This window comes from Pangasianodon hypophthalmus, chromosome 1, assembly GCF_027358585.1.
Source record: "Pangasianodon hypophthalmus isolate fPanHyp1 chromosome 1, fPanHyp1.pri, whole genome shotgun sequence".
Lineage (NCBI taxonomy): Eukaryota > Metazoa > Chordata > Actinopteri > Siluriformes > Pangasiidae > Pangasianodon > Pangasianodon hypophthalmus.
The window spans coordinates 18,465,347-18,480,840 of record NC_069710.1 but is presented as its reverse complement, the minus strand read 5'-3'; the positions used below and the strand labels follow the sequence as shown (position 1 = coordinate 18,480,840).

Here is a 15,494-nt window from a genome sequence, read left to right as displayed (position 1 = left end):
GATAGCAACCTAGGCTAGCTAGGAATGGTAAGAACATTATTATGTTTCCTGTGTGTGCATTGTGTGAGTGTTCTGTGCCCCCATTCACCCCCCCATCTGCCCCTTAGTATTGTGATCATTTTCCTTAATGAAATGCATCACAAAGAGCCTCACTTGTTTATTTTAGTAGATGAGAAGTATACTGTATATCTGAGGATATGCGGGATATCAAGACGACTTCCTCTGCCTAGTGAGAAAGCAAATTAAAAATAAATTAACTAAAAAAAAAAACAAGTAATTCCAGTGGATGAGCTCGCCAGTGCTGAACAAAAAATAAAGGCACTACAACGCATATAAACTAAACTCTGGACCCTACTGCCATAGCCAATATGATAACCAGAAATTGATTCAGGATGCCAGAGGTTATATATTATTTAACGTGCTATTTTGAGGTCAGTATAAAACATAAGAAATACAGAGAGAAACTCTTATTATAAACTACAAACCCAAAAGACTGAGTCTCATTCTAGGTTTATAGCCAATTTATTCTCTAAATTCTATTCTATCTGTTCTCTAATATCTACAATATCTAACATGGTAAGTAATGTGGCCAGTAAAAACACATATTACCTACAAACATAGTGTCTAATAAACTTTTATCACAAATGACTATGCCACTACAATGTCAGTGTGACGGCTGTGTTGAGAATGGTTCTGTCAGGAAGCAGAGACAGATGCAGTTGTAGGAGTTGGCTTTATTTAAAAAACAGGGAGACAATTCCAAAACGTAATGCACAAACGTGGTCAAAACCAGGCACAAGGTCAGGTGATCATCAAACGGACTGAATCGGGCAAAAACCAGAATTGGAAAAACCATAAGACAGAAACGAGATCATGATCCAGAAAAACATGAACAATAAACAAAGGCTTAGTATGTCAGGCAAATAAACACTGGACAATACTTTGCGGTGACTGCACGTTTTGAAAGTCCTTAAATAGTGTGAGTGCGCGTGTGTGTGTGTCTCTGTGCGTGTGATGAGTACAGTTGTGAGTAATCAGTGATCAAGTGAACCTGAGAGTGACAGGGAGTGTGTATTCTGGGTGTTGTAGTTCTTGGTGGCCATGTTTGTAGGCCACAATGTTCTCTGGGAAGTTAAGTCTGATGTCGATTCCAGCCTTGACATGACAGGTACACAGTACCATGAAGTCTGGGGTGGTCATTTAGTAGTCTTTTTTTAATTGATGGATAGCAAGCTAAAGAATGTATGCATGTATGTATGTATTAATTTACTCATTTACAACTATTATTTTTCACAAAAAGATAAAATAAAGGTTGTTAGGTTGTTGGCCTACCATATCTTCGGTCCTTCCTGTATGCACAGACAGCACAGGGAAGAATGTTATTATTAGGCTCTGTTAATAAAGCCTTATGCCTGATGTCTTTGGGACAACAAGTGAGAGCAGTGAATAGCTCAGTGGGAGTGGGGGGTGGTGCAGACAAGAGGGACCTGACAGGCGAGCAAAAAGCAGTGGGTGAACCCAGTATGTGCTGTTAGGTTAGCCTGGCTGGACAATGAGGAGTGAATGGAGTTCCCAGCAGAGTCTGAGCTCTAAGGGGGAGCCATTGGGGAGCAAATCATCTCCAGGCATTCGCACAAGAATGAGCCACCTGGTCTGTAAACTGCTTTCAGCACACTCATTTATTCTCACTTTGTGTGTGTGTGTGTATGTGTGTGTAGGCAGGAAAAATCTCAAGAAGAGAAGTAGTGCAAAAATGTGATAAACTGACCAATTCCAATGAAGATAGCCTTGTATCCCTGCTCTTTCAGCGACTGGAGTGTCATTCCATCTTGGCCTAGTCCTTTCTCACAGACGATCTGATGGAGAAAGGGGTCAATGCACGGCAAATATTGAGAATTAAAATGAGGACTTCTTAGGTTAGACAGAGGCTAATAAAGGTGCTAGTAACATATTTGGTCACATCTGACTGTCTGGAATCAGAGGGTGTGTCTGTAACTCCTTACAAACCAGTCAATATGACTATGAGACAAGCCTGAAGCACGAAAGCACTGTTTCTCCCTCCCCTTGACTTTTTACTGGAACGGCGAGCATGCAAATTTGTTATCTGGCTGCCCCCGTCCTGGCTCGCCTGCCTTTGAGCAACTCGGAGAAAAACGTTTCCTGTGCGAGATGAATGCTGAGCAGGTGTGCAGGAGGAAGAGGACTATCGATTGCCCTTTCTCACCACAGTGGCATTCAGGGAACAGACAGACAAGCAACCCAGCGCCCAGACCGGCACACACTGCCGCCTGCCTTCCTAATGCAGCTTTTAATTGTTCTTTATTAATGCGGCTGACATTTGGGCTGCTGATCCTCCCTGAGACCTGTCACCTTCAGTAGCCTCTGATGTGAGCAGGAGAGAGGGGAAGAAGAGAGAGAAGAAGAAAGAGAAGATAGAGAAAGTAGCGAGGAGAGAGAAAGAAAGGAAATGGAGGAAAGAAGGACAAGAAAGTGTGTGTTAAAGTGTACAAGAGAGATAGTGTGTGTGTGTGTCACATGAGAAAGAAAAAGGGAAAAGAGAGAGACAAGATATTCAGAGGTGTGTTAGAGGTGAGATGTCGCTCATTACCTTCACTCCCAGGTCTTTCATCAGGTCCAGCTCAAACTGCACCACCTCATAGGGCAGGCGGAACTGAGGGATTTCTGAAGAGCTGGGGGGAAAAATGAGAAAGCCAAAAAATAAGAAAGGAAATAGGGAGAATGAAAAAGGTAGGTAGCAAAAGGAAATCTCGAGAGAAAAAGAATGTTAGTGGTAGAAGATTAAAAAATAGAGAGTACACACAAAAAAAAGAAATCCCTTTCAGCACACAGGACATTTTCCTCTCTTATTCCATTTGATGTTTCAGAGTTCTGGAATTTCATATTGCTGTCAAACTTCAGCCCTTCATTGTAATTCCCAGCAGCTACTGAACCTCTAAATCTGAGACAGACATGCGCAGGACTCCCACTAACTATTAACAGGATGGTTGGGGGTAAGAACATGAGCGTAATTGATAATCCTGTTACTTCTCAGCATTTAAAAGATGAATATTCCCAATTACGAAGGCCGTTCATTATTAATTCTTATGCGCATTCTCTATATCGATCATGTCTGAAGCGAGTCTGCACCAGATCAGTAACTGACTACAAATGCAGAATCTCAGTTCAGAATTTTTACTCACCTCAGTCCACCGACATACTTCTCCTTCTCAAAGATCGTGATGTTACTGTAACCGAGACGAGCAAGGAATGAGGCGCAGCTGACGCTGGCAGGGCCGCAGCCGATCAGAGCGATCTTTGAGTGGTAGCTCTCAGGCATCTGCTCAGGAGGAGGAAGGCCAGGCATCCTCACCTGAGGAATACCCATCTTACTGAACACCTGCAAACACACCCACAAAGCCATGCAAAGTTTGGACAGACTGCTCAAAGAAGGCACTAAGAGATACAGAATTATGTAGTGACCAAGAAACATGCTAAACAAATCAATTTACATTTTTTCAAATTCTTAACAGTATTCTTCTCAACCAGATTCATTAGAGAGGCTTTTAAATAATGAATACATTTGAATTCAAAAATAAATTTATACATGGGCATTAACTCCAATATCTATATTTGTCTTAGCAACAAATTTCAACCGGAAGCATGTCTATAAGACAACTGAAAAATATATTTTATATTTAATCTATCTACACTTTTGACTGGTATTGCATATTCCTCATCTTTCACCATAACTTATACAACATAATATATAATACCACTGTTATTCTGTTTGATGTTTTTTTTCTGATTATGCATAAAATCGCAAAGTGAATTCATGAAACAGCATGACTGAGGCATCCAGAAAACAAAAGCGTGATGATGTCTGAACATTTGCCTGTGTGGTGTTTTGCCTTCAAAAGAAAAGTACTTAGAGCCAGCATGACATTCATGCATTTCACTTTGCTGCTGTCTCACTGTATGAGCAGAACTATAGAAGAAAAAAAACAAAACTCGTTTATTCCATGAGCAACCATATGAAGACATCAAATGATGATAGCTAGGGAGATACAGAAAGAATAAAGCAAGTTATCCAAACAGGCCTTAATGAGAAGCCTGTAGCACTATATCCATTAACAATCGTAAAATGAGAAGGCTAGCACTTTGTCTTCTTAATAAGATTATCAAGATCCATACATAGAGGCTTGCATTGTTAATACAATATTATGCCTGAGCAGGCAACATTATAGGTGATATTAATTTAGTTATTCATGAATCTCATGAACTGTGAAGCCCCAAATTGCTGCATGACAATGCATTTCTAATAATCCCTGAGAGCGGTTTAGAGGCCCTTCCGGTTATTGCTGCTGCTATGAAACAAACAATCCATCAATTCAAAACACAATCTCAGTTTTATAATTCTCCTCATCATCTAATTGAAACAATGGACTGCAAACAGCACCTGACAAGCCGTGTGGAATAGGCTCAAGGGCTCCGAGTACAAGCAGAGCTGATAGTAATGACTTCCTCAGATCTATGTACTTCACTAAGTATGTTTCCTCAGTGGGAAATAGGATGTATATCCTCATCTTCAGCTACATATCTCCCATTTCAGGGACACTTAGCTCTTATTACACACCAACAGCAGTACTGACGGCCAACAGAAGAGAGGTCTATAGAGGAGGGTGGTATTTTTGGACAGACAGACACATGAGGACAGACAGACACACCAAGACAGGCAGACAGACAGACAGAAACAGACCAAGACAGATAAAAAACTGACCAGAAGAGACAGACAGACCAGGACAGACAGACAAGATAGACATGGACAAACAGACACACACAATAATACAGACAAAAACAGACACAGACTGACAGAGAGAACAGAACAGACAGACCAAGAGAGACAGACAAAGACACACACACCAGGATACACAGACAGGCAGACAGAAACATAGACCAGGACAGACAAACAGACAAACATACTAGGACAGGCAGACACGAAAAGACAGACAGACACAACCAGACCAAGATAGACAGACAGAGACAGACAGACTGACCAGAAGTGGCAGACAGAAAGAGACATACCAGGAAAGACAGACACAGTAATGCAGTCACAAATACACACAGCTGGAGACAGTCCAGGACAGACAGACGGACGGACCAGAACAGATAACCAGAGACAGTCCAGGACGGACAGACAGACAGATGGACCAGGACAGCCAGCTAGAGACAGTCCAGGACAGATAGACAGCCAGAGACAGACATACCAGGAGAGACAGACAGAGAGACAGGTAGAAACATACACCACAACAAAAACATACACCATGACAGTCAGACACAGACAAACCAAAACCAACAAACAGACAGAGACAGATAGACAGACAGACAGAAAGACATAGATACAAATAAACATACAGAAAGGCATAGATACAAACAGACAGACAGAAAGACAGACAGACAGACAGAAGCAATAATCTAGCTCAGACAATTCACTGCAAAGATTTTTCACTAAAACCATGTGTGAATGTTACTCTCAGAACAGAACTCTTAAATTGCATTATGCTGCTGACCTTTTTTAAAACTCACATTTTGCATAAAAAATTCAAACATTTCCTAACATTATACTTGTGGCTGAATTTAAGGAGGCCAACCTGCTGTTAAAAACCAGCCTGAACATCCATGGCTACATTATTGAAGACACAGGTGAGAGAAGAAGAGAGGATGCCTCAAAGCCAGCTAATGCCCTCAGCCACTTGCACACAGAAAGGTTGTATATTGCCCACAATTGAAAGGATGCATTGACTTTATCTTTGACTGCAGCCATGCTAGAGGAACTACAGTTGAACAGAGCCAGGCAGTGATAGCCCCTCTTCCTGGTGTTATCTAATTATCAGCTTGATAACCAGCCTGACCTCTCACTTTTAAGGAGAGAGGAGCTGCCACCTAGACAGAGATGTCTAATAAGTCATGGCAGGGGTGGGTGGCAGGAGAGAGAGGCCGCTTTCGTAATTGTGCCTTTTATTCATTAGGCAGTAATGAAACTGTACAGGCCAAAGTCTCTCTTTTTTTAATCAGCTCAAATGGTGCATGATAGGTGGGAGTGTGAGTTCATGAAGGTTGGGGCGTGCTAAACTGCCAACCCAACTCATCAACTTATTAAAAATACATGGGACTTAAGTATTTTAGTAGTATTAACAACTGGTTTAAGTTAAAAAAAAAAAAAAAAAAAACTCTCAGCTAAACTGCAGCTCTATAGAAAGAGAGTTTAGCCCTTTCATATTGCTACACTGCATTAGCAATACATAACAGTGAGCAAATATTACAGTATTATACTACAAACTCTGCTTTTTTGGATTGGCTTGGTTGGATTACCCAAATAGTTTTGTGGGTGCTTAACTATGTTTGCTTGAACACCAATTGTCCAAATGGGGAATCAGTGTGAATGAGCCCTACTAATTACAAATACACAACAAGATCACAAAGAAAAAGCAGACAAGCAAAATTTCAGATTTCTCCAACAAGTAAGAAAATTCACCCTAGACTTCATATATAAATCATAATTGAATCATTTTCACAAACATAATGTTTAAGCCATTATAGGATATTGTCTGTCTTATTGAAGTCCTTTGAGTCTGTCAATTCTTCTTATAGAGAATAGAGCATTCGTCAGGAGCAGGTAAAGCCTCCTTAGCAGCAACCCTACAGGATGGTGGGTCAAAGACAGCAATTCAAACCCACACAGAGTATCGCTGACATTTTCATTTAATTAGCAGTTACCATGGAACTAAATAAAGCCCACTATGACAATGACAAGAACAGATACCCTGATTATCTCAGAGCTGCATCATGGTAGAGGACACCTGTAGTTCCAATCATTATTCCATGGGAGAAAACAAGGCGACAGATGATCAAACAAATTCTACATACAGCAGTTTAAAAACCTCAAGGTTTACAATAAAAGCTGTCAATGCTGATAACAGTCATGGCACACAAGGAACAGCCAATGGCAGTAAGCAAATCTCTGTGGAAATCTATTTACGGCAGATCAACGCATGTCAGCTGTGCTGCTTTAAAGTGAAGCCCCCTCCGTGTGCTGCCCTGCTCTTTTTTATTCCTTCCTTCTAAACATTAAATGGAGATCTGACGTTAAATCTTCTGTTTTAAACATGAAAGATCCCCCTTGCTTGGTTCAGCTTCTTAATGCCAGCATCTTAATGAAGTCATCAGTGTTGACCATGACGTCTGGTGTGTGAAGAGCTGTTTTCCTTGGGTGTCTAGTTTTCGGTCTGGTTTTATAATGGGAGGATTTGATGTTTATCACAGAGGAGGACTCAGCTGCTGAGAAAAAGGCACAGGAAAAATTATGACTGTTATGGTAGATGGTGACAATCACCGTGCACCCGAGCTTCTGTTGCGGCCATAACAAAGGGCTGAGAGGACCCATTAATACAGCATGCGTAGATCGTGCTGTCGCTCCATCATGGCTTATGTGAGCTAAACAGAGCGGGGAGAAGTTACTGCTTGTCCAACGCTGAGCTACTGCAGAAGCCAGCTGTAAAATACGCTCTAAGGCAGAAAACAGGAACATAACTGGCATCTACAATCAATCTCTCGCTGATGTTGAAGCATACCACCTTACAGTACGCAGAAATATTGTTTCTCATATTGAAAAAAAAAAATAATCATGTTCACTTACTTAAATGCTAAGCTCTGGCCTGTTGCATAGGGATCTGAGACCAGTTAGAAACATGATTTGCACTTCATAGATTTATGAAGATATTACATGCATAGTTCGAAAATTATTGCTCATGCTGCTTAAAGATTTTTTTGCGGTACCTCAACAGCAAACTGCTGCAGTCCTCCAATGTTGATGGGCCCTTCCTCTGAGGCGTAGAGGTTACAGCCACCCACACACAGGTCTGAGGTGGGACACACCATCCCACATGTCAGGCCCAGCGGGTTGTCCGACAGGATCGCCCTCGCTGCCCCGTAATAGTTCTACAAAATAACAGATGAACACTTACACACAAGAAACACACCAACCCAGATCTGTGAAAAAGTTCCTAATCCAAAGCATGCCATAAAAATCATCAATAATGCTGCATTGTCAGTAGAGGATTTCTTTCTCTTCCTTTACTTATGCTTTTTGCTAAGAGGCAGTAAGCGAGGAACAGCAACAATAGTGTTCAATGACCGTTAAACGTATTAAAAGGTAGCAGAATGGAGAAATAGCACTGCCCTTAGACAGCCTTGGATCAAAGCTGTGGTTTCTAAATTTGACAAAATGCCCTGAATGGCACCAGTCTTGACTAAACAACAGTGGGTTCCAGGTGGCATTTAGCGAGAGCATTTTCGAAGGGCTATTTCGTGTTCATTATATAAGTTGGTCTTGAGCTTTAATGGCTGACCGGTGGCTAAATGTGCAGTTTGAAGCTAGCGAGAGACCTGAAACACTACAGTTTCGAAAAGATTCTGAAGGTCAAGTGTGCAAATGACAAACCATTTTGTTCAAACCTTTAGCAGCATCTCATAAAAAATACTTTATTAAAGCCTACTGCTTAACATAGGGGTTTGTCTGCTTTCTGTAATTTTCTAAATGTCAAATTTCCCTCTTTGGCAGAATAAAAATATTTTAAATAAATATTTATCAGGCTAATAATAAATGAGTTCAACAAAGAGAAAGAGAGTATCCAAATATTCCAGTATCATTGAAATCAAGGTTAGATGATGAAATAGGATCAAATATTTTCGTACCTTTCAATTTCTTCTAAATAATGAAATTCAAGACATAGGAGAGTATACTTTATTCATTTTGTTATTCAACAAAAATTTTGGGGGCTATTTAGGATTTAATATCACAGTTAAAATAAAAGTAGAACCCTTAAGTGATGTTATGTTAAATTAGTACATTCAAAGTTTTGTAAAACGTTTGTAAATTTGAAGCCACTCTTCTGACACTTGAAAGGTGAACTGAGACAGAGGGGTGTGTGTGTGTGTGTGTGTGTGTGTGAGACCAATTTTTAATCCCAATCCCACCCACTCCCACCCATAATATTTCCCAAAATATAAACAAATCAGGATAAAGCAGTTACTGATAATGAATGAATAAACAATGCAAGGAAGCTGCTGCATCCAATACATGCCCTGTTTAATAAATGTGGCCTTTCATCGTCACGCACGAGAGTAAAAACTGCCTGCTCACTCCAGTGTTTTTGCTGTGTCCCACAATCCTGGTGCACACCTCTAAACTCAGTTCTGCTTCATGTCATTTTATTATTGAGGGCTGATGTGGAGAAACAGCAAGCAATTAGTTATTTGTAGAATATAAAATACAAAAACACAGCGATTACCTTGTTAGAGATGCTGGTGATAAAAGCCTTTATGTCGAGATTAGTGGGGCAGCTCTTCTGACAAGGTGCATCTGCACACTTTAGACATCTGCCAGCAAATAGAAGACAGAAAGCATATAGGCTGTGACTATTCTGTGTGCTGTACATCACAATAGCTCTATTTAGTGTAAAAAAAAAAATCCTGGTCTACTCGGACTATAAAGAGGACACTAGGTCAGCACCATGAGGAGATACTGGCAAGCTCGAGCCTCTTAATGTGTCAGGTTGCCTGTTACTTTAATATACAGCCACAGTGCTTGTGAAAAGAAAATGTCCAGCTCCATCTCCTGGGGAACCATCCAACGGCAAATGTACTGCAGCTCAACATCACCATATTGGTGACAATGACAAACAGGTTTGCAATGATAAATACAATAATTTGGAGAGGGATAATTAAATATTCATGGCCAATCGGAATGGATGTTTTGCCTGTGGTCGTGAGCATGTGTGACAGGAGGCGTGCGGCAGGGAGGGCCCCATTCCTGCTGTTGGCATGCACTCATTAGTTTACACATTTAAAACACACACAGCTGTTTGACTCACCACAGTAATGATTTCAGATGATGTAGCACCAATTTGCAACAGAGCATTCTCCTTTAGGGTGAGCAGCCAGGAAGGAGAGAGGGAGCGAAAGAAAGAGAAAGACATCATGCTGAAGAAAGGATTTACAGACTAATAGAGAGAGAAAGCAAAGGCGGGGGGGGGGGGAGGGGGGGGGGGTGAGGATAAGGGGTAAGCATATGCAAAGAAAGAGGAGGAGCAAGACTTGTTTTGTGGTACCCATATCCTCACTCACTCACTCACACACACACACACACACACACACACACACACACACACACACACACACACATACACAGCAACACAAAAGCATACACTACAGCTGGCTGGCTGTAATAATCTCCCGATGCTGGGAGCTCAGTGCAGGTTAAAGTGCACAAGGCTGCCATTAATACCACTTATCACAGTGACAGCAGGGTAATTACCACAGTGCTGTGGCCAGGTAGAGAGAAGTGGGGACAGGAGACGCCGCTGCACAGCATCACGCACCACCATCGCTATGTTTTATTAAACCTGGGTGGTTGATCATCAAGTGACATTAGTGTTGATCCATTTTCCTTATTTGACAATAAATTATCCTTGGCCCCTGGCATAATGGATATTGCAGCAGTGTTTGCCTGGGAGAAAGCTCAAGCCATGCTGAGTCTCCGCCGAGGAGCACACACACTGTTAATGTAACAAAGCTAGGCTCTGAGGACGCTGGCTAGTGTCAGGCCTCTTATCTCCTCCAGCATGATTAATACGGAGGGTACACACCGAGGAGCTTGGGGAAGATATAGAGCCATAACTGCATAAATATTTCTCTCTCTCTCTCTCTCTCTCGACAATAGTCAGTTATAAAGCTCGTCTCATGTTGAACAAGTGCATTATTCAAAGTTTGCTGGAACTAGACTATTGTAGTATATCATGCATAATATTGATGACCTTAAAATGAAATTTTGTATAGTTCAGACCTGGAGTGTGTGTAGCCATTCCCAAGCAGGTCAATGGTACAAAAACATTCATAAAGATGAGATCTCAGAGATTGAAATGAAAATGTGTGTGGGGGCACCTTCTGGCTTTTTGGCTCTCTTTAAAAAAAAAGCCTGGAATAAACAAAGCAAGTGAAAAAAAAAACGAGAGAAGCCAAGAAAAATAACTATTACACAATGGCCATGGACAAGAGTTCCATTCTTATTAGCTCTGTTATTCTTTCTCTCAAGGTAACATTCAAGCCACTGGGTATAGACACATTTTAGTTCCTTACCTATCTCCCATGGCCAGTAGCCCAAGTGCTTAGCAAATGTCAACAGAAAATAATGCGCACACAAAGGCAATCTTATTTGTTCAAGAATTGCTCTAGGTCACAGGCAATTGAAGCAGGCACGGCAAGCCGCACTCCAGAAAAGAGTGGCTCACTGCGGAGTGCATTAGCTAGAGCACCACCGCTTTGTGCTCTAAAATGCAATCAAATAGCTCGATGTACACATGCTTTTTCAATGCATCCAAACAATCATGCAATAAGCACTGCTGAATATGAGGGAGATGTTGATTAGCAGAGCACTACAAGCTGATTTTTCCCTTGCCTTTCTTTCAGTCTTCCTTCTCCCTCTTTTCATATTTTGGCTTGACTAATAATCAAAGGCTTTGATTGCTTTGTGTGATGAGCGGAGGTAGTACAGGAGCTCAGTGGGCGCAGGTAGCTAATTTGTTATTCACTGTTTCTATTAAGTCAAAGGAGTTTGCAATAGAAAGCAGAATTCAATTCAACAAAATCCAGCCGAAGAAACACTGCAATTGTAATGATTGCTAATTTTTATGAATCTGCTGTCTCCACAAGTAGTCAGAAGTATTCAGTCTCTGTCTGAGAAATTAATCATTTATTCATATTCTTTGGGAAATAGGATAACTATTTCCCACAAGAGGCTCAACTGTCACAGGATGAAAAAAGTGTGTCCTAACCGAAAGCACACGTAATTGTGTAATGATTAATAATGCTGCTTGGAATAAACTTAAATAATGTGTGCCCTTGTTATACAATCATGGACATGATAATAGAATTGAATTCAGTCAATGTCGAATAAAGTCTAGTTAAATATATGTTATAACCTTGAGAATGAAAAAAGTTCTGATACAAATTACTTACTATTAATGATATTTTGTGAAGTCACTCAAATGTAATAGAATATTGATTATAATCAATATATACATAAAAGGTATTCAGTTTCATAAGGTTCTTCCAAAGCTATAATACATGTATAAAATGGTTTTAAAACTAAATATTTAAAAAAGGCATATAATTGGTATTTGGTTATCACACCATTTTCATACATAACATATTTTCTATAAAATTGTTGCTGAACTATAAATGCTGCAAATAAATTATCTAAACCATCTGCAAATTTTGCTTCACCCACATATTTTTTTCTTTCTAATTATTATATTGAATGGTCTATAGGTGTTGCAAACCACCCTGATGAATAATCTGCTGTATTTTCTGTTTAGTTGTGTGGGAAAATTTTCAGTCTCCTCGAGCTCATAAGCTTTAAAGGATTTTCTTCAATTTCCAAATATTCCAAGAAAATAAAATTTGCCAATATAAGATGTACAAAAGTATGATCTATAGTTTATTCTTTTTTTGAAATTCAGTTTAAGTACAGTATAGGAGTAGGGACACGTAAGGTTCAAATTAGGTATAAGGTTTAGATAGATAGATAGATAGATAGATAGATAGAAACTTTATTGATCCTGAAGGAAATTGCTGTGATACACTAGGGGCAAAAGAAAACATTCACAGATAAACATAAATACAATAAGGCAGCACAGTGCAAAAAATGAGAATCTAATGGAACTCTATTAGGGAGGGAGGGGAGGCTCTATACAATAAATAAGTGTAAACAAGGCACCTAGATATTGTGCAAGTGTGCAATAAAGTGGGGAGGTGCCGGTTAAAATGTGCCATGAGGTAGTGAAAATATGTTCTAGCCCTATAAGTTTAAGGGTTACATGGGTAAGGTAAGACAATCAAATGTGGATGTTTAATACATTGTCAGCATAGACAAAGACTATATACATAGACTCCTGAACCAGTCTATCAGCCTGTTTACAACTGACTATTGATGAGGTTCAGTAGAGAATCTATAAACATTGTATAGACATGTCCTTTATTCTTATACTTTATTTGGATTGTCCGGATTATGGTTGCTGATATTTAGTAGATAATCCATATACTATCTACTTCACCCTTTTGCTTAATTTGGATCGTCCAGTTTATAACTTGTGATGTAAAGTAGATCATAGACTACGGAGACTGTCCCTAGTCCTATCACAGTGTCAAATTTAGTTCATGTGGGCTGTTGAGTGAAAACATTATTTGGCATGTTGTTCAGAATCAGTTGATATGCTGCTTCATGAGAGTCTATAAAGTGTCTACAATGGACCATCTAAATTAAGTATTACCAAGTAATTAACTGTAGCTAAAGGAAACTATCAGGAAGAAAAATGTGATAAAGTTAGCTCTTCCAGGCAAAACGTCTAATAGAGCATGGTTTCCAATAAAATCAGTACACTGACTACTAAGCTAAAAGGCCTACATATCCTGATTGTTCACCTCTGGTCAATCATAATTACAATTTGGATCTTTTAGCCCTGCTCTTTAGATAGAGCTAATTAGCATAATATACACTATAATTGTTACTTCTACATATTTTCTCGAATCATCATCAAATTTGGCTGAGATCATCTGCAATCTAAGCCTGACTAAAGTTATCAAATGGATTCAGACGTAACACAATACCAAATTTAGGAAACTATTTCCAACAACCAGACTATTTCATATGCTATTTATTTATATAGATAAAACAATGACATGTGGTTTTAAAGCATAAGATCCACTGTCATGCTTTATAACATCATTGCATTGTACTTCACAGCTCCACACATGCACACACATAACTGAGTGCTAGTAGTGCTGGTGGTAGACGCAGCTGTGGGCCTGTGTGTAATGATGTGAGTGCGGCTCGGGGGAAGACGGCCAAGGTGAGATTACAGCATGCTCTTGGGGTTAGAACAGCACCCGTCACAGCTGTCACTGTCTTACTGACCCTCATTGACCACATGACAGAGCCAACAGCTGCACACACCAAAGAGAGAGACACGGAGGGAGACAGGAAAACCTGAACAGTGTATATGAAGTGTGTATGTGTGTGTTTGTGTACGCAAAAAAGCCTGAATCAATATGTGTGTACCACATTGTATCACACAAACGATATATCTGCCTGTCCCATTTTATTATTTTAAAACAGCAATAGAGACCAACATTTTTACCTAATGTCAATAAAAACAAATAGAAACAAATACTGAGCAGTATACAGTATAACAGCACAGCAACATGAATTTATTAATTTATAACATCATATTTATAGGTCACTGAGTACAATAGCTATATAACATATCTATATCTATAATGTTAAAGATGATAAGTTAATACTAATACTAAGTTAATACTAACCAAGTGAAGTGACTTGTGGCCAAGTATGGTGACCCATACTCGGAATTTGTGCTCTGCATTTAACCCATCCAAGTGCGCACACACACAGTAGTGAACACACACACACACACACCGTGAACACACACTCGGAGCAGTGGGCAGCCTTTTTTGCTGCGGTGCCCGGGGAGCAGTTGGGGGTTCGGTGCCTTGCTCAAGGGTCTCACCTCAGTCGTGGTATTGAGGGTGCAGGAGAGAGCACTGGTCATTCACTCCCCCCACCCACAATCCCTGCCGGACCTGAGACTCGAACCCACAACCTTCAGGTTCACTTTCAGGTTACAAGTCCGACTCTCTATCCATTAGGCCACGACTGTACAACTGTAGTTACATATCGAACAAGTAAAACATAAATAGCTTTGTTTTCTAGCCTAAGAAACATTGTTTAAGTAATAAATGGTTGCTGGCGTGTGGGAATAAAGCACAGCCTAGACTTCATGCACATACTGTATGTGGAGCAAATATGGTGGCAAATCTAATTAAATCAATGACATTTGGCATATTCTCTCCACTCTGTCACAGCAACACCAGCCAATCATGGGTGAGGCACATGTATGCAGAAGAGGGAAAATAGCACTTTCCCCAAGTGTATTATGCTGCTCAGTATGAGCTACACTAAAAAAGATGTGGTCGGCTGGCTTCACGTATCTCGGAAGAAGCATGTTATGCAGTGTTCTAGGTGAAGTTGCAACTTGTAACTGGCAAAAAAATACAGAAAACACCCCCTCGACTTGAAATTTCTACTTGTCAGATTGGGGTAGGCTTCTCAACTACCAGTTCCTTCCCCATTTACAGAGTGATGTCAAATCGATATGTCCTCTCACACTGTGTACAGTGTAAAGTCTCCCTTCTCTACTCTTAATTTAGTTTATAGCAGTATTGGCATTAGATCAGTTAATATACAGACACACTTAGTTAAATCTAAAACACTGGCCATACTAATCGCTGTTTTGAGAAGATTAGAGTCAACATTAGAGTTATCAATAATGTTAGCTGGCTAGCTTGTTGCTAAGCTACTCACT

The 15,494-nt window shown here is 40.1% G+C and overlaps 1 protein-coding gene across 2 annotated transcripts in view; it reads right to left on the bottom strand.

Moving 5' to 3' along the window:
• Positions 1 to 15,494, bottom strand: part of dpyda.1 (dihydropyrimidine dehydrogenase a, tandem duplicate 1) — a 132,420-nt gene that overhangs the window by 85,486 nt on the left and 31,440 nt on the right. For both annotated transcript variants that reach the window (XM_053232061.1, XM_026926535.3), the window contains exons 4-8: positions 9,348 to 9,435; positions 7,834 to 7,995; positions 3,201 to 3,397; positions 2,609 to 2,690; positions 1,769 to 1,856 (exon numbers count right to left, since the gene is read on the bottom strand). In XM_053232061.1, coding sequence (XP_053088036.1) covers positions 1,769 to 1,856; positions 2,609 to 2,690; positions 3,201 to 3,397; positions 7,834 to 7,995; positions 9,348 to 9,435 — 617 coding nt within the window. The remainder of the gene's footprint in view (positions 1 to 1,768; positions 1,857 to 2,608; positions 2,691 to 3,200; positions 3,398 to 7,833; positions 7,996 to 9,347; positions 9,436 to 15,494) is intronic.